Below are 20,741 nucleotides of genomic sequence, written 5' to 3' on the forward strand. Positions count from 1 at the left end.
TTATCGAGTTTTCTGGTTTTCTGGCTTTTTCTCGGGAATTTTCTTACTTTTCATTGTTTTTATTGGGCCAAAAGAAACAAATCATTAGAAGACTTCGTTGGGATGAGTCCAACCGGTTTTTAGTTTTCGTTAGAGAAGGTAAATTTTAGTTTTTAATATGGAAGAAAGCCGTTTTTACCGGCTTTTCCTTGGGAATTTTCAAATTGTCTTTTTTCCTAAAACTTCCTTGGGTAAAGAAGCACAAGTCATATGAAGATGTCATCAAGATTGGTCTAGCCGATTTTGAGTTTTAGCATCACGAACAAACATTCATTTTTATAGGTTTAGATATAGATTTATATATAGAAAAGATTTATTTAAAAAAAAAAGAATTTCAAACCAAACAAACTGAGATTTCCAATGGATGGTTTTTTTTATTACTATAGCTTTAATGATTCGTTTTTTATTTATTTTTATTATTACAACGGGCTCAGACTAGCAGATGGTTTTTGTACTATTTTGTTTCGGAGCACATGCAGCGTGGTTTGTAATGCGAACTGACTATCATTTAACACGTTGACAGTAAACGTATTGACAAAACATACACAAACGTGACAAAATTTGGCTATACAATTTATTAAACCAACGTTTTTACGAAACCAAGCTAAAGCTAAGCTTCCAAAAGGAAATATGTTTGTAATTATTCAAGGTTTATAAGGGCAAGGGTGAATTGCTGCTGTCACCCGCGAAATGGGCGACGTGGCAGATAACGTGTTAATCAAAAATTTTTAAATTTTTTGAGAAAATATAATTTTTTTATACTTCTGTTCAAGCTCTAGCCAATACGGGTTTCATGAATCTTGAAGATTCGTGAACCGTTGAGATTCGTAAACCGTTGAAATTCGTGAACCGTTGAAATTCGTGAATCTTGGAGATTCATGAATCTGTAGCAAAATAAAAACTCCTTGATTTTCGTTCTCATTGGCACGTCGGCTTTAAAGAAACTTATAAAACATCGGTTAGCTAGCGACGCACAAGGAATGCCGTACCTAGAAAAGTCCCACACACAAAAGCTAGTAAATAAACGTGCCCTCTCATTTTCTTGCTGCTTGTTTTCAAGCTTTAGCCAAGCCGGGTTTCATGAATCTTGGAGATTCGTGAATCGTGGAGATTCATGATTCTCACGAATTGGATTCAAGATTCGATGAATCGAATCACTCATTGCAGAAGATTCATATGAATGAATCTCATCGAAAGATTCATTAAGCACAACACTAACCACACCATGTCACCCAAAAGTGGGTAACAACAGCAACTTGTTCTAAAAAGTTTGTGACCCATAAATAAATGAAAATGCATCATAAAAACTATAGTAATATTAAAAATAAGTTATTTGGGAAGCAAAGTTTTTGTTTGGCCTACGAAAAGCATCGGTTTGACAAATATTATAAACAAATTTTAATTAAAAAGATTGTGCTAAAAACGCTTGGTACTCAACGTGTTAGTCAATAATATCCTAAAGTTTTTAGGAACATACAGTTTTTTCTTTGGGTTTACACCAAAAACTATACAAAAATGTAAAAAAAGGTAAAACAGTGCGACAATTTTAATTTTGCGACAATAAAAATGTTATCCGTTTTCTCGATTTCGCAGGACTTTGAAGGGATTAATGATAAATGAATTGATCCTAGTCCCAATCCTAGCATATACAATATTATTACAATTTTACCGCAACACACATTTCTCAGTTCTAAAAAGCAATTTGAATCTTAATTTATTATATTGTTAAATAGATGTATGCTACTCGTGTACGTATTACAACTGCGTGGTCATCCAATGACCTTTGACCTATTCGCATGCATGCTTTTTTTATATGGAACGAAGAGACAAACCATGTAATTCATTTGCTATGTGAAACATGCTTGTGGCATCCTTTTTAAGATCTTTTATTTGTTTGTAATTGTTTATTCAAACCCAATTCGACATTCAAATATACACCTTTATTTGAATGTCGAATTTCGCTGTTCCATTAAAGTTGGAGCAGATTTTCGTTATTTATGAAAAGGGGTACATATTACTACAAATAAACCGAATATTTTGAAATCAATTCCGGGTTCTTCTATTTGTGATGTACCAGCCATAATGTTGGCGTTCTTTTGCTGTTATTTTTATTTTATGAGATCAAATACAGGCTGGCCCCGGTTTTCGTCGACCTCGTTTTTCGTCGATAGTCAAATCGTTCGAAACTGGTTTATAGTAGCGTGCTTTACTCATACGATTCAATACATTTTGTATGACAGAAAATTCGAACATGAAATAATAAACGAGTGGTGCAGGTTTTCCGCTTTAGACTACTTTAAATCAAAAATGTATTTTGATTGAAGCACTAAATGCATTAAATCTTCACGGCATGTAAACCAAAGCAGTAAAACGGAATATAAAACGATAGATTAGATGGCCAATGATTTGATGATAAATCATACAAACTTTGTTATTGTTTGAAGAATACCTTTATATTATCGACTGAAAATTCAGATGAGTAACGTTCGTTCTGCGTTCTGTTAAGTTTTGAGTAGGTATTACAAACGTAAGAACTGTTGCGCCCCAGCTCTTGTTTTCGTCGCTGTCAAAGTCTCATTTGGTGACGAAAACCGAGGTTGGCCTGTAATTAGTTTTGTCTTATATAATATTCATGCTATCTCATTTTATCTATAACTTACTATAATTAATCTTGTATGTAGTTGACTATGCTTAATCTTGTATTTAGAAAGGTTTTTTTTATGAATGGTCTTCGGCCTTTTGGTTATTCGATTGTACCTTGCTACTCTCATTTATGTTATCTCCCTTGCCTATTGGTAGCGATATGATTAATTTGGATTTTGTACTACTAGCAGGGTCGACGCGATTAGTCGTGCGGTTGTTACCTTGACCATTTGCCTCGTCGTCCTCTTCTGCATGACAGAGTTTTCGATGCTTGTGCACAAAATAGTAGCTTGGAAATTTGCTACCACAAGTTTTGCAAGGATAGTATTGAACATTCATGTCGAGGGGTTTAACTTCACGCTTAGCACCAGCACTACTGCTACTGCTGCTGCTGCTGCTGCTGCTGCTGCTGCTGCTGATGTTCCTGCTGGTGTTGTTGATACCAGTGAAAGCCGAATTAGATCGCCGACATGCGCCTTCCGGTATTTTAGCATTCACTGTGTTACCACTATTAATTTTAGTAGATAAACAAGGGATAAGAGGATTAAGAGGAAAAACGCTCGACCCATCATCCAACTGTAGGGGTATTAAATGTCTTTTGGCGTGCTTTTGGTAACAGTAGTGTGATTTGAAACTATGCTTGCAATAAACACATGTGTAGCAAGTAGAAGATGCGCTGCCCGTTGACGTTTCTTCGTTGTTGTGTGGCGCGTTGTCCTCTTGGCTATTTTCGTCCTTCTGTTGATAATGATCGGGCGGTAAATCCTGTGGAGCAGCAGGTTGTGTGTGTTGCATATTTTGATTTTGGGGTTGGCTATCGTTCGATGACGGATTTGTCCCCGAAAGCTTCCGTATGTCACTGATGTTGCGCGCCATCTATAAATGGTTTGTGCATTAACTAAAGTTAACTTCAGACTTGCAACAGTTCTGTGTTCTTACCTCTTGGTGGAACGACGATGCGTACCGCAAGGAACGATGCTGAGTTACTATTTTCTTCACTTCTTCACCAACAACGGATTGTCCAACGTTGTCCGATGTGCGACAGTGTGGCGATTTGTTATTTTTATTACAACCGTACATAATATTCAGTACCCGTCGAAAGCGCACCGGGCCATCGCAGCTAGCAATATCGATAATAACACCATTCCCGGTTCTGCTTTCTTCCGTTGCCAATTCAACAGACCTATGCCGTTTTACCGACGATTGAGGCACAACTGAAGAATGTTTTCTAGTACGATTTGTAAGGGTTTCCCCTTTGCAAATCATGCCTGTTTTTGGAGAACGTTGCGGGTCGATTGAAAATACATTCTGCAGTGTTGCTACGTTTTCGTTATCATCACACTTGCTATCGACCGTGATGCTATCTATGGTGTCCTCGTCTTCAATGTTATGCAGCTGCGGCGTTTGTAATGTAACGTTGTCATGCTCGTACTGAGTGACACTGATCGGACTTTGTGGTGGTGATTCATGGTTTTCGTGGGTCACATCGTGGGTTTGTTCGTTGAAGGGAATAATCGGGGGTCCCAGGCTGCGGAAGGGGACGCTAGGTAAAAGGCTTATCTGGGAAGCCGTAGGGGGTGCAACGAAATGCAATCCAACAGTGGTTAATGCTTTACTAGCAATCGGTCTCACTAGTTTAGGCACATCCGTAGCAGTACTCGATTTCGGAACGTAAAAGGTTCTTTCCAAATCATGGAGACCTGGTGGTGGAGCTAATGCTGCGTTGTCACCAACTGCGGAGAGCGATGAAGAAGATGATAAAAACGAACGACACAGCTCTAGGGCGCGTGGCATGTGGAGAAGATGGGTCCCCAGTAGTACACCGAATATATTCTCTACCGTGAGGTCCAAATAACCGGTGTACATATAGGTCAAAAGAGGCGTAAATTGTTCTGTTGTCACATTGGGAAGATGAATAATCGTAGTCGCAGCATTCGCACCGTTGAGGGCCATTCGAGAATTGACCATCGAAACACTTGTCGCTATGTGCGGAATTGGTTGCATGTTGGTTCGGCGAAGCGATCCGAATGTAGCGTTGGTTGGGGCTGGTTCCAGCGTTCGTAAAGCTGCCCTCAAGTAACCACTGTGTAAGGCCAGTACCGAAGCGTGAGCAGCATAGCTAGTGCAGCAAGGCTGCGGCCCTACCTCGAGGATAACATCCGGTGGAATAGCAGAATTAGGGATGCACCATGTACCAAACATAGCGACTATGACTAATGACTTACGCTGGTCGTGATCACTACAAACGTAATATAAATACAACTATTTATCAAATAACTATCTTCAACCAACATTGCACCACAACAGTTGAATCATTCACATTAATTCGCAAGATAATTTTAACCAATATATATTTACACGTCATATTTCATTGAAAGTCATAGTCAATATTTTCAGCACAAATTCTTTGTAAAATCTAGCTTCAACTTTAACAGATTAAATTTTATGTGTTACTTGTTCCGTAGATACGCATGGTAATATTTTCGATTTCTTCACTTGTTTAGCTGCTTCAACTTCTGTCACAAATTTTTGGCCATCACTTTATTTTTACCGTTCTTGTGTTAATGATCCAACCTCGTCGATGGTCGGCAATGAATTGAATTTCAAAGCGCGGTTTGCCGCGCTTAAGAGCATGTCGTTTAGAAACATGCTCGTGCAATAACCCTACTCAAGCGCAGAGCGCGATGCATTACGGAACGAGCAAGCATGTGTTGTCTCTCCGAGATGAGTTGTTTGAAGTAATAACCGGTGTAGAGAGACTACAGTTTTGCAAAGTCATACGAGAGAATAATTTAATCTGGCAGTGTAAGATGATAATAATAACCTCTACATGCTAAATTAAAATAGCAACGATTAATTTTTCTATAAAATTGGCAAATGTTACGAAAGGGTACGAAATAACGCTTTACTTTTCAATTTTAAATTTCATTGATACCGAATATTGAGTCCAAATATTTTTGGAGCTTTTCTTTTTGTTTCTTTTTACTACTGCCTTAGACTATTTTTTGTGTAAATGCTATAACGTGTTCGATAATTAATATAATTGTTTTTTGATAATGAATTTGTGTACAAAACTTTTTATTTAATGTTTCTGTAGATCCAGTTTTAATTTTGATGTGAAATAAAATTGAAGGTGGTGATACAATATTATAATTCCAAATAATATAAATAGCGAATTTGCCATAATGGATGATATAAAAAATACAAAAACTGATTCCAAATATAATTAGAGATTTACGGTCAAATTCCCGCTGCACATTGTCCGTGAAAAGTAATACGTAGCTGAAAGTAAGTGGCTTCACCATAAACACTAGGAGGGCAGGAAATAAGCAACACTCTCATTGCCAAGGATAGTAGTTTTGTTGTTGTTTTCAAAGAAAATCATCCTTGGTGTTTTTCTTCCGACTACCTACGAGGTACATACAAAGCGTTACTGAGAGATAAAAACTGGATTCTATGAAAACCGATGGTCGCTTGGATCAGAAAAAATCGAATCAAGTTAAGAGTATTTGTTTAACAATTTCATCTATGATTTTTTCGCTGACGCGTGCGCTACCCAATGATAAAACTCTCTGAAATCGCGGGCAATACCATCCTTCGTTGTTGTACCACAGATAGAAGGTACGGGCTTAGATTCGAGGAAGTAAAATGATGCAATTGCTTCCATTGTGCGGAAGACAATTCCAATCGGGTATAAAAAAAAAACACCATCAGAGGGATACATATAGGGTTGAGTATTTTGAAAAGTAAGGACGATGATTGTTAGGTACTTTTGTTTGCTGGCCGATTTTACCATTTATCTTGTGTTGTTACGAGAAATAATTTAAATTTTGTTTAAAGTTGTGAGTTCAACCATTTTAAAAGTTTTAATTTTACCATAACTTTCTATTTGAAGAGAAAATATGATCAGTATATAACTGCGTTTGGTATAGGATTTGACAATATTGAACTAAACGGTGTCGTGCACCATCCGATGTGTTATTTACCGCTTGATGACTTTTATTACATTTAACTGTGTACACGACTCGAGCATGGGATTCAAAAAGCCAATTTACTTTAGCTGTTACAGTTTGATAAAGCGATACTTTGGTTAATGGTTTGCAAATAGGTAAAACGACACGTATGCACAAACCGTCAGAACTCAGAAGCCATGTGAGTTGAGGTGAGGAGCATGAATAGGAAGAAAAACGCGAGAGATTCTGGTGACCACGCCAGCTATTACGTCAGTGACGAAGACGAAGACGGCGATTCAGGCTTTTTATCATCATACGATTGAAATGTACCAAACTGACAGCAAATATTTGAGTGGTTCCTGTCTGGAATCTTCCTTTTTTCTGTACCCTTGGGAAAGAATGTCATTACGAGTAGGAAAAAAATTCAGCGGGAAAAATGGTATGTTAATAAAACAGATGCATCGTACAAAATAGAAGGAAACATAACTTGGCTATTGTATCAGAAAAGTATTGTTACACGAGAAGGTAAATTGGATGTTTTAAACGTTTATCATCAGGCAATTAACATTTCATGGTTCTGGCATACACATGGCATACATGTGAATGAAACACTTTCCGCATCTCGCCATTGATCCAATCGATTTGGAGTCAAAACTTTGTGCCATTCAAAAGTTAAAAGAGCAAACTTAAAATATCAACTGAAGAAAAAGTCGAATGGGTAATTTAATCTTACCGTTGTTGTTGTATATGGGATTTTCTTTTATATGTTTAAGCTTCTCCTCGTAGTGTCACTTGGGAGGAACAGAAGAGCGTTTACCATCATTGAATAGTCCCGTTTATTAAAACCACCTTTTATTATGCATTCCCTTTGACGCCGGCAGATCCGAAGGCAAGGGTTTGCTATTGGGAGGATGGGAGAGATATTCCAATGAGAAAAGGGAGCGGCTGCTCTCAATAGAGAATAGAGACTGCTGGACGATCCCCGGTTCGCTGTGGGTGTATGCTTGTGTGGGTGATTTTTTATCAATATCATTGTTCTTCTGCACTCGCTTTTGTACACTTCGGTATTTGTGAATATATTAAAAATTAATGCAATTATACTAATTTGTAGATTCTATGTGAAGGATATTTCCCTTGGCAACGGAAGGAGTGATCAAGTAAGCTGGTGGCAGTGAGAAGGTTTTTTTCTTGTTCGGGTTACGTGCACCAGTTAACCTCTAGTGTTGTATCTTTTTAATTCGTCGTTTTTGAATTGTTGATTTCGTTATGTTGCTTATAGTCTACTTAAAAGCTGTTAACTTTTGAATTACTCATTGGAATATATAGGATATTGCTTGTGATGTATTTTTTTGGCAGGAAGTGTCGTACCGCGACTTCTTTATAACACTAGCATTAGATACCGTTTCCAATTGAACTGATTTCGAAGATTTCTCTAATGGATCTAAGTCTATCGGGAGTTTCACATGATCTGGGTAAACGCCAGATAGATACATTGTCAAATCTGCGGCTAGTTGCTATAGCTGCACGCGTAATTTAACTACACACACTACACGATTCAATCAATGGATGTAACATTATTTGTCTGTTTGTATTAGGGAAATATATGTTTTGTATATAAGACACAATCTTTGTAACATTTGCCAAATGAACGTGCTTTCAGTATTTGGCGCGTTTAGTTTCTCTATAGGTGCACGCAGAGTTTTGTCTTGTTTGGTTTAATTTTATAAACAAAATCCCTTGCTTTAAAATGCTGAAATGAAGTGTTGTAAGTGACAAAAAAAGGAAGTGATTGAAGCTTGATCTATTTTAAACGTATTAACAGGAGAAATGAAATTTTACCGCAATTTACGAGTTACACCACACACGTGTATGCGGATATCGAAACTAGTCGCTGTGTATATGTAATAACAAATCCTTCCACCGCTGCTTAGTAGTTACTTACGCAATAGTTTTTCCTAACTTTATAAAGTGCGCTGCTTTTCTCTGTCCAACTTATCTGTTAACTGTTAATAGCGATTACTTGTTTCCCTTTCATAATTCAAAATCCCTTTGTTGAGCACTTACAGTCATTTTTTTATTTGCAAAATTGGTTTTATGTGAATGTAATCTACCAATTAAAATAATTTGTCGTTAGCCGTTAGTTGATATGCAATACAACACTTATTATTTTGGTATCAAATAACCAGAGGATACGGCGCGAAACAGATTCTTGTTATACTTTCGATACATATAATATACCGGTCCACCATATTTTTGCTGGCACTTCCTCTGCAGCGAACATCGGTTTTCCCATCGGTATCTCATCGTAATGGAGCTTAATTATTCATCCGTTTATTGCGTGAACGAGCGTGAATTCTTCTCGAAGGTTAGGAAGACTGCCACCATTCTCCTACAACGGAAAATGTATACACTCAATCATGCAGTCGCTGCAGTCGTTGCTCGTTTGATTGGTGTGTCCGCTGAGGGAGCGCGCGCGTACTGCAGATATGTGATTGGAAAATTGTGAAAATTGGTGCACAACACAAAGCGGATCCTATTTCGGATTTGATGACCGTTTGGCGGTCTAGATCCTTGGCGTATGACACGTAAGCGGGTAACAGCGGATGTTGTAACGGATAATTGTTTGTGCTGAAGAGCTGTCCCCAGCACTTGCCCGGCCGGTGAGGGACGCAATCGTGTATTGGTTGGTTGCTGGAAATTCGTGTGGTCAGGAAATGGTGTTTTAACAATCAATATGACGTTTGCTCAGTGCATTCACATATTCCCCCGCCTATTTGCATAATAACAAGCTGAGCTAGTGGTAAGGAGATTGAACTCCCAAAATTAATACAGCCCATTGGTGGTGGTCTATGAATACCTATAGTGATTCGGCGGAAACTATGTATCGCGTAATCGCGATATCTGACAATTTCGCATGTCTATTTGAGGATACGGCAGTGGTTTGTTTACTTTGGGGATATTTTGATTCAATCATTTAAGGAAAATAATACTATTTGTAGCGCTGTTCTACTGGGAAGAAGAGTTTCATTTGCTGGTACCATAACAAAACAAGCACCATGATAAGTGAGATGTGTTTGTAGATTGATGTTCGTATGATGTGCATTCTAAAAGCGAAACTAGATTTTTGGTAGAAGTTTATAACACTGTGAAAAATCTATTAATTTGTAGTGAACACTTTTTGTACACTTTTTATGGGAAATTTATGTTTTATACGAAAAAGTTAGCTTCATGAAGTCCAATTGATACGACAATAAGCATACTCTTAGAGCAATGAAAACCTGTTTTTGGTGTTTGATGTCTACATTGGAATTTGAAATGCTAGACCAATGAGAAGCAACGCCCTAAGCATGAGTACGGCCAACATTGTCACATTATCGATCGTTTCGATAATCATGATAATGATTGTAATTATGCTTGAATAATAAATTATAATTGGTATTCGACATACCAACCGACGTACAGCAACGTAAGGTTGTGGAAGGATGGTATGCACTGTGTAAATGTATTCTTACCTCGGTTTACTTTTGTTCATCCCAATCTCATGCATTAACCAACGAATAACGGAAGTTTTAAAGGATGTTTTATTACTAGGCGTTCTCGAATGCATGGTAAACTGAACAATCGTGAAATAAAATATTTAATTTCACAGAAATTTTAGATGAGAGTAAGTTTGTTATTTTTTTAAATAAATGAACGATAGATGTGAATTAACTCAGATGTAGATATTTATTCTATTTTGTTATCTCGTTAGTAATCAACCAATATCAAGTTTGTGTAAAAACTGAAAAACATCATTTAGAAACCTTATTTTTTATACTTCTTTTATTTTTGTCGACATAACCACCGTCTAAAGACCGTACCTGCTCATATAGCGCTTCGGTAGGTAGATAGTTAGTCCTCTTTCATACAAGGAAGTTGGGAGTTGAATCCATTTAAGAATTTTTAAGCAATACATTGCTTTGGAATTTTACCCGAATGATTTTTGAGCGGTGCTTTTGACACGATATAACTAACGTAATTTTTAAAGTTTATTTATACCCGTAAATTGCTACTTTTTAGTATACACTCTGCCCCCGGTTTTCGTCGACCTTGGCTTAAGGCTTGGTTCATTTAGAAATGGGGCGCTTTGTATTGCGTGTATTTTTTATACCATTAATCCGATTGATAAACTTATTTCCAATGAATCATAGGCTTTAATATAATGTATTTAAAAAAAATATTACAAAAATTTTACTTCGGTTTTATCAAGAAATTCTCGCACTTTTCTGTTGATACCGCCCATCAACTGGCGCACAGCAGCTTAAGTCACTGTTCAGGCGAGTAAATTAAACCAATTCTTTATTTGTATAATGTCCTTAGTTACTGTTTCCTTCTTCTTTAATTTGTGTTTCATTATTGCCCAATATCGTTCTATGGAGTGGATCTGGGGGCAATTCGGTGGATTCAGCGTTTTTGATATGAATTTCACACCATTATCGTTGTACCATTGTAGTACATCCTTGTTAATATGGCAGCTTGCTAGATAAGGCAAAAACATGACTGGACCATGATGAAACCTAACGAATGGTAAAATTTGTTTCTTAAGGCACTCCTTCTTATACAAGTCCGAATTCATGTTCTCATTCGTCACAAACACGGTGGTCTTTTTGCCACATATGCAGAATCCTTGCCAAATCATACTTTTTTAGCGAATTTATCGGCGAAAAAAAATTTGAACCTCTTGGGGACGTTGCCACAAGCATGAACCATATAAAATTTATTGCCCGGAATTTGCTTAAAATCAGCTTTCACGCTGCTTTCATCGTCCATGAAAATGCCACCATGCGGTTTGGTCAGCACCTGATCGTACCGTTTTTTGTTTTAAGTTTCAATTTGGACTGACTCGAAAACACTTAAAACCTTCTTGGAGTTGGATTTGCCGTTCAGAAGAGCGGTCGGTGTTAAGATTTTTGGTCAAATTATAGTCCGAGATATTTGGGTTAGCTTTGATTTTCCGAATGACTCTCAATCGCAATTGCCGATTCACGGTTCCACTCCATCACTTAGTTTTCACCTTACGGGCACTCGTCTGTGTTTTCTTGTACTTTTTAATCACTCATGCAACGGCCGATTAAGTAAACTTAACCGTTCTGTCAGCTTCCGAGATAACACTGATGGCTTCTGTAGATAGTTGTGCACAATTAGTTTTCGTTTCTCCTCTTGTATGTCGAATATCTTGGAGCAGGAATAACTAAATGGCGTGAACATTTGACCAAATAAAGTATTTACTTTTGTCATCAAATGCTGTAAAAATTGTCCAATTTCGTCCACGGGGTGCTAAGCTATCATTCAAACAAACTGCCCCATTTCTAAATGGACCAAGCTTTACATTGTTTGACAAATAAGGTAGTACTGAAGGTTATAGTAACGTGCTTTGGTCTTTATTCATACGATTTAACATGGAATAATAAATGAGGTGGTGCAGGTTTTCCGCTTCAGACTACTTGTTTCAGGCTGTTTGTTTTTTGAAAAAATATTTAGTCGGTTTTGAGTGGAATTCTAAAATTCCGTTTTGGTCAAAATGATCGCTTTTTGTATTCCAGTGTTAATAATATTCAAATAAAAACAAATACACTTGGGAGGATGTTGCATAGCTTTGCAGATGTTTCAATTGAGTTTAAAAGCGCCAGGTCAACTTTTTTCTCCAAATAACAAATGTCTTACTGCACTTGTTGAATGAGATACCAACCATGCATTGTACCATTTCGCGATGTACCATGAATTTGTGAACATTGCTCAAATGGGCTCGAGAGAAAAATTTACTCTTGGTTGTGCATTTATTTTACCGTTTTAGGCAGTTACCTTAATCACTGTTTTAAGGCTATTATGCTAGTGTAATTCTGGGCCAAGGACTCCACCATCTTTTAATATGAAAGCATAATGTAATACAATTTGTGGCAGATGAGTGTTTTTGCATGGCAATAAGACAACGTTATGCATTTGGGCCATTTAAGCAGACCAATACTACGAACCGCACCCTCAAATATAACAACAAAGGTGACACACAAGTTGTGTCAATAAATGTCTGAAAAATATCTATTTTCACCGTAAACCATAAAAAATACACGAAAAAAGAGTATTTTTCTTCCTAGTTGTGATATGACCGAATATATTTTGACTGTGACTTATTTTTGAAGCATATTTCAAACAGAACGCCAAATATTCTCATAGACCTATGCATTTTCTTGGTCATTGGCTTCATAGACCTCTCACAAACCAATGCTTTGTGCAGTTACTTATAGCCTCAAGGAAATCATGGTATACCTGATAATTTCTTAAGAAATCCAACATATTAGTACAACCTGTTTAGAAAATATTAATTTTGGAGAAAATATTTAATTTATTACGGAATGCGAATGTTTATCTTTTTAACACTCTGCAGAAGATCGAAGAAGATTTCATAGAAGAACAAATACCTTCATTGCACAACAAGTACAATACGGCCTGGCCGTCCAAATATATATATAAAAAAAAATACCTTCATTGTATTTACTTCGTCGTAGAGCTAAATTTTTATTCCACTACAACTGTTGCAACTGCAACGAGAGTGTGAAATAAGGAATTCTTTGAGAGTTTCTTTTGTGGGAAAAACTAAAAAATTAGTCCTTTATTGGGCTCTTTTTTCACACTCTCGTTGCAGTTGCAACATTCTAAAAAATTAGTCCTTTATTGGTATTGGATTTTTTCACACTGAGTCTGCCACGTCTGTGGCCCCCCTTTATATCCTTTTGCCCGTGAGTTCCACGGGCAAAATAATCCGTTGGTACTCAGCCCGTTACGTTAAGCTGCTATCGTTACAGGGTTTCTACAAACCATTTGTAACAACAACCATTATTGGTACTAGCACCACTATAGGAGCACTATCCTTCCATATTCCGATAAATTTTTAATTGTCTCAACTACTCTGTTATACAGTATGCTTCTAGCGTCTGGATCAATATGTGATGATCCTTAACATTATACTTTTTCTCACATACTTTACTTTTGGGATTAATAAATATAAAAATAGATATGACATAGTGTTACCTCTCCGATTAAGTAGCTCGTTGTTCTCGACTCGAGCCAGAGTATAATTTGGAAGATGGGCAGAGCTATCGGAAACTCGTGTGCAACTCAAGGTGGAAGTTATTCGCGCGCACTAATTAAATTGAATTAATTAAGTGAATGAGTGAACGGTTAAAAGAGCGGTAAACAAGCAGAGTTACTTTATAGCGGAGCTGTGCATCAGTTCTGATTACAGGACGACGAACCGATGCCGATGGGCTGCGGGTCGCCGTGTCGATAGCAGCGACCGTGCTTTGCTTCGCGTGGTATGGCAGTTTCGCAAATTGTTCGCGCGATGCGGGGTTGCGGGTGCTCGAGAGAAATATAAACTTCATTCAACTTCTTCTCATCCGTTGGAAATTTCTCATTAAATATCAGAATTTGTACAAGTGGGTACCATCATCAGTATCACGCTCACACGCTTGGTTTCGAACCGCAATCGCAGAGGTTTTGGAAGTCAGTCAGTGGTAATTTTGAAGAAAGATTCTTGCTTGCTTGGCTTGTTTACCTTTACCTACGGATGGTGGGGAACTAGGGATCGTTTTGCACGAAAAAGGGAAAGGGTCCGCTACGGCTCAGGGTTTGTTTATTTTTGGTATCTTCGCGATTCGCTGCTTACATTCTCTTCCTCGATTTGTGTCCCTTGGTAATGTCCATGTTCTTTCGAACTAACTGTATTGCGATCCAGCGCTGGTTTAGTGAAACTTTGTTACACGCTCCGAGGGAAATGCATAACGAATGCTTTTTAGATTTTTGTAAGTATATGGTGTTGTGTATGCATATAAATGAATTTTGCTGTTGGTTCAACATTTGTTTGCTTTCCTGCCTAATTGTAATTATGTGAAAAATGCTGTTGTAAAGCAAATCATGTAATAAGTTTTTATAAACAAAGTAGAGCTCTAATTTGGTTTATTCATAATTAATTCGTTACAAAATTAGGTAAAAATGATATTTTTGTATTGAAAATCATCCTCTGAAACCATATTGTATCTGGATTCGGTATTGATAAGGCCTTTTCACTTTTTTCTTAGTTTTTTACGAATATTTTAGTGTTTTATGAACATAGGTGATATCTCAAAACTAAGTAATTCTTGTAAATTAAACGTACAACATACTTTTGAAGCTTTGATAAGAGGTAAAAAGACGGATTATTCCGAAAGTTTGTTTTGTTATGTATGAGACTCTTATTAACTTGGTTGATGTACTAGATCATAAAAGTGAAAACCAACATATAATGCAACAAAAAACGACGCTAGAGTGCAACAAAAAACGACGATAGTATGAAACGGATAAAAGTTTTTCGTCTTACTATATTTTATGTAACTTTCCCGAAAGTTTTAAATGGTTCTGTACCTAGGACCAAAACTAAACTAACTTAAATACAAAAATACAAATCTCCATTTTCGCCGCCAAGTTGGAACTCAAGTTAGAAAAAAACCAGCTGTCGCACATCTCGTGGTGTTTGAGTCAATCAAGCGGACCACGAGTTCTTGTGATCTGACCAACGCACAATGGCCACTTTGGAGTAAATACCGAGATAAAATTATTTTTCAATTGTTTCATTTTGCGAACTGTATTTTGAACTGTTTTGAATAAAATTTGTACTCAAAAGAGTAATTCCAGCCAATCCCATAAGAGGGCGCTATATGCTATGGTGCTATATGCTATTTTACTGAAGCTATTTTTACGTAAAAATGTCCTTATCGTCCGATCGAGTCACTTATTATGATTTATCAATTGATTTATTTTATTTTCTTTTACTTTACAAAAATATGAAAACAGTAAAATATATTTTTTTTTCTAAAATTATTATATGTTCCTCATGGTTATTTTTTTACGTGGCACGACATCCCCTAGTGGACCAAGACCTCTCTCCGAAGAGAGTTACTATGATCGAAATACGGTAATATTATAGATCGATGAGATCGTTCCCTCGTGCTACCGCTGCGAAATGGGCGTCACCCAAGTTGAGTCAGAAACCAGTAATTCGTTTGAAGAATCTCTTTCAGATTGAGAGTCTTTTTGTTTCTGAATTTGATTTTAGATTTATTTGTAGGTTTCAGTTTATAGTCTTTGCTCATTACGGGTTGACTACTTCAACTTGTGTACCCGTACAACAGTATGGATCACGATGGAGGCATCCAGTGCCCATCTCATGGAGGATCAAAATAAAAACTTGAATAACTTTCGATTCTGCGCCTATCCGCAGGTAAACTCTTCATGACTTAAAAGAATACATATCAGGCTATAATATCATGTCTTTGAACTTACGCAACTCCGCGCACTTTTTGTTTGGCAAGATGTCGAACTTCAAGTTGTTTCATATTTTATCTGCAATTTGATACGTTTTGTATAATAAAAATTCAAGCTTTGCACAAAATTCTACATTTTTTATTTGAAAACAAATAAAATACCTTTCCAAAACAGTCTTATTTGTAAAAATAGAACCAATATTGCAAGAGTTATAAACATGCAAATTTGATTATTTTTTTCAAATTTTTGGTCGATTTTTTCACAACTTTGGACTTCGACCTTTTGAATCTCAGAACTACCTGGACGCATCGGCTCCAGTTTTTGGCTAGCTTTTAGTTTGATCTTATAGTTTGAAGTAAAAATGGTTTGTAAACGTAATACGTAAGTTGGATTTCTGACTTCCATCCCGGCAAATGACCATTGTGCAACGGAAGGGAATATTCCTTCCGTGACGGCGGGTGAACAGCCACAATTTGACTGTGCACTAGCGTGATTGGTTAGGAGTGCTCCTGGGCGACGAGTATAAAATGTGACGCACATAGAAAATCAGAATAACCACAGAAAATCAGGATATATGGCCTTAGTAGCCGGTCCTTAACCAATAGAGTTCTATGTCTCCAGGTTAGCTTGCGAAGCACCCAAGAATCTGGATTCAATAGCCGTATTGGAGTAAATCCTCGCCGAAGAAGAAGAAGAAGAAGAAGTGAAATTTTAGTTGCATAACTAATATTGCTTGTTTATTTCGCGTTTAGTCAAGTTAAGTTGGGTTTCACAAGAGTGCAATGAGTCAGTTGCTGTTAAGTGAAAGTTGCAATCGTTTAAAACCCGTTTTACGCTCTGGATTCTACCGATATGTCCCATGTGAACAGAGTTGGACCCTGTTTCTAGCAAAATCTCAATCGTTATTCTGAAACTAACCTCCTAGACTGCTCAAATGAACAGTATACATTTTTCGCCATAAATATAATTTTATTGTAAACGACGTTTACTATAGCAGTTCCAGTGCGTCGCATCAGAGCGGATGGTTAGCAGTGCACGAGGTTCCTGAAATAGTTAGCGGAAAAGTAAGGTTATCTTAGGCACGACCGCGTGGTGTCGCCGAGCTGGAGCTCAAATCAGAGAAATCCTAGCCGACGCACATCTCGTGCTGTTTGAGTAATCAAGCGGATCACGAGTTTCGTGCAATCTGACAAGCGGAAGGAAATATTCCTTTCGTGACGGTGGGTGAACAGCCACAATTTGACTGCTCACTAGCGTGGTTGATTAGCAGTGCTCCTGGCAGCATAGTGGCAGTCAAAATGCGACGCCTACAGAAAATCTGAACAACCACAGAAAATCAGGACAAATGGCCTTTAGTAGCCAGTCCTTAACCAATAGAGATCTTTGTCTCCAGGATAGCTTGCGAAGGCCCAGGAAGCTGGATTCAATAGCCGTATTGGAGTAAATCCTCGCCGAAGTGAAGAAGAAGAAGAAGACGTTTAATAGAGCAACAATGAACAAGATAATCTCTGTTTTTAATTTTTCGGTGCCACATATCTTTTTTCATACACCGGATTGTGCTGAAGAATGGTAAAGTCTTCGAGAAGGACGTAGCACCGTGTCATATATCTAATTTGGACAATAACTGATAATCGGAGAATTTGACCGCCTGTTTTGGCAAAAAATAATGGCTCCCCGATCTAAGCTCTGGCTAAGATAATTAATTATTTTCAGTAATCATATATGCTATGTATATAAATATCAGTTATATATTATATTAGTGATGTAATCCTTAGAGTTTGAGAGAAAATACCGACAGAAGACCGGTAAAAATACCGTATTAACACATACGCGTGACTAAATTCAATGAAATAATTGATAACTGATTTTGGTTCCGACAATATATTGGACACAATGTAGTTGAGTTTTGTGGCTGTAATTTAGAGACTTCCTTTATTACATGAACAATCAGCTCTCAATTAGAGAAGGGGAATTTTTAACTCGAATTTAATATCTATTTTATAGATAAATCTGGATCTACTGGCCCACTGCACACATGCTTCATCTGTAAAACCGAATTATGCTCTCGAACGCGCCCATTAGAGCGAAGTCGAGCTGCGCAATACAGTATTCCAGAAGCGGAGATACCTCCAGGGGCACGAATCTGCAACAGCTGCCAGTGCAAGTCTGTAAAGTCGCGGTACACGCACTGTCCTCTACCGACGTGCCCGAACCCGAAGGATCGTGTAAAAAGGTTCCGTAATTTGCCGCAGAGGCTGTTTGAGTTGGCACCAGAAATTCGAGATCCGATTGTACAGGAGCTGCAGATTCCACCAAACGTGAGCAAATGCTGTTCGGCCTGTTTGACACGAATTCGGCGAAAAATGGGCCCCCATCTGCTCGGTAGCACTACCCTCACGGACGAAGAGGTCGCTCGACTTAAAACGTTGCTGCAGGAGCACGGTCCGAAGTGGATCCAACTTGCAGAGTCGCTTGCAAAACCTCCGCTAGCGTTGAAGAGTTGCTTCTTTCACTTCAAAAAAAAATACGGACTCGATATGGCGCTTAACGAATACTACAAGCAACATCCGAGCGAGGATCGTCGTTCGGGGTTGACGGATGGCGACGACTCAGATCTCAGTGCTGGATCTTCTTCATCGGATGAACGCGATGGAAGCAGCGATACAACGGCCTCGGCGGAAAGTCCCAACAGTGGTAACACGACTGTTGTCTCCGTTAGCACCGGAACCATCCCTGTCGTGACGAAAACCATCAACAGCGGAAGCAGCAATAGTGGCGTAAGTGGAGGAAGTTTACTTTCCGAAGCTGGGAAAAATATTTCCAAATTGACCGAAGGACGACGTACTTTGTTGGATATTGTGCCGAGTAGTGTAGATAGTAGCGGTAGTGGAAGTGAAGGGGCCACATCCCTCGCTCCTCCACCAAAAATGACTACATCGACCGCTGCCGCCGGTTCGTCTTCGGCGTCGTCAGGTAGCAGCAGTGTGGCGTTTGAAGATGATCGATTATTGCCTCCGGGACAGCCACAGCCGAAGAAACTCCACCAAAGGCATACGGAAGAGTACGACAGCTCGGCTACGGAAACGGCCGACGAAGAGAACGAATCGTCTCCAGCGAATCGGCATAGTCCGAAAGTGGCTCTCCATCATCCAGGACCTGCTGCTCTGCCACCACCGTCTCATACTTCGCTCTATCCGCCGATACATCATAGCTCTGCTGCGATTGCGATGGTTCATAATTCGATTTCTTCACATCAGCAACCCAATGGACCGAGGTACGATCGTGTAACGATCGGAAATGTAGGAAACGATTTAAGTTCACCGCAAAATGTGCGTGATGTGATGCTGAACGTTATTGAGCGCTCATTGAAAAATCCCCTCGTGGCAGTGAGCAAGCCTCCACCCCCCGGTTTGCGCGATGGGCAGTTCTCTGCGCAGCCACCACAGCAGGTGGCAACTTCATCATCATCATCATCTCAGTCATCAACTTCACAATCATCTAGTGCTGTTGGGGGTGGCATTACCACCTTAGCTGGTACCACAGCCGTGCGAGATTATCGAGGAGATGGGTCGAAGCTACACACATCCGGGCCAGGAGAAACACAAGTGGTTTCAGGAATAATTCCTGTTGTTACGTCTCCGGCCGTGTCAAATCTACCTGTCTCACAGCAACAACAATCTCCGCAGTTGTCAGTGCCAGTATCATCGTTGGGCATTACGATAGTGAACCCGCACGGTCAGATTATTGGTCCGACGACACAACAATCTCTTTCATCGATATCTGGTACGCTTGTGGGTACTCATGGGCAGATAAGTCACCATCATCAACTGGGCAGCCAAATTCCGGCAACTATTACGCCAATATCACACTCCATTCATCATGGTCCAGCGTCTACGTTGATCACGTCATTGGTGCGCACTGCCAGCGATGAACCACAAACTCTTGACTTAAGCATTAAAAAAACGCCTCGTTTGACGGATTCTTCGACACTGTTGGGATCCTCGTCGGTATCGAAATCAATGGAAATCGGCAGCAGCGGCGGCAATGGTAATTTGCCTCCACCACCAGCACACAGTAATCACCACGGAGGGGTCGCTACCGGTGTGTCTGGAGTTGGTAGCAATAGTAATGGTGGCAGTAGCAACAGTAGTAATCTGACCAGCGGCAGTAAGTTTCTCCTCGGTCTTCCAGGACCACCAAATTCGCTAGGTGCATCTGTTACCGTTTTTCGGGCGGACCATGCATTTACAGGAGCAAACAATCCTTCACCGTCAACGGTTCCAACAGGACTTCCCATGTACGTGAGCTACCATCCAACGGCGGCGGCCGTCAGTATCTCCGATGCCATGGGGCGCTCATTGACAAAATCACCCTCGGGCGCGACAACGTACCTGACGACACCGCTGGGAATATCGGGAGGTCCAGGTGTAACGACTATGCAGCCTTCTGGTCCTGTAGTACGGCAATCCGGAGCGCTGTCATCCTTGACCCCACCTCCACCACATGTAGGTGGTGGGATGAAAGGGAAGAGCACAGTCAAGCTGAGCCCCAAGTTGTCTAGTGGAGGAGGTGGAACTGGCAGTAGTGGCGCGGGTGTTCCAAAGGGAGGCTCTATTACTCATGGCACCCCGGTCAATGTTGGTCAGCAACAACATCAGCTCATAATCCAAGGTCAACCTTCCGGTACATCTACATTAAGCCCGCGATACGAAAACCATCTACTTCGTCAGACGCCGCCATCTTCCGTTGTATCTAGCGCTGGTTGTCGTC

General features: G+C 39.2%; 1 protein-coding gene across 1 annotated transcript in view; it reads left to right on the top strand.

Annotated features, from left to right (window-relative positions):
* The window catches only part of LOC131293678 (uncharacterized), a 94,767-nt gene that overhangs the window by 64,259 nt on the left and 9,767 nt on the right, over nucleotides 1–20,741 (top strand). The window contains exon 9 of the mRNA XM_058321753.1: nucleotides 17,976–20,719. Coding sequence (XP_058177736.1) covers nucleotides 17,976–20,719 — 2,744 coding nt within the window. The remainder of the gene's footprint in view (nucleotides 1–17,975; nucleotides 20,720–20,741) is intronic.

This window comes from Anopheles ziemanni, chromosome 2, assembly GCF_943734765.1.
Source record: "Anopheles ziemanni chromosome 2, idAnoZiCoDA_A2_x.2, whole genome shotgun sequence".
Lineage (NCBI taxonomy): Eukaryota > Metazoa > Arthropoda > Insecta > Diptera > Culicidae > Anopheles > Anopheles ziemanni.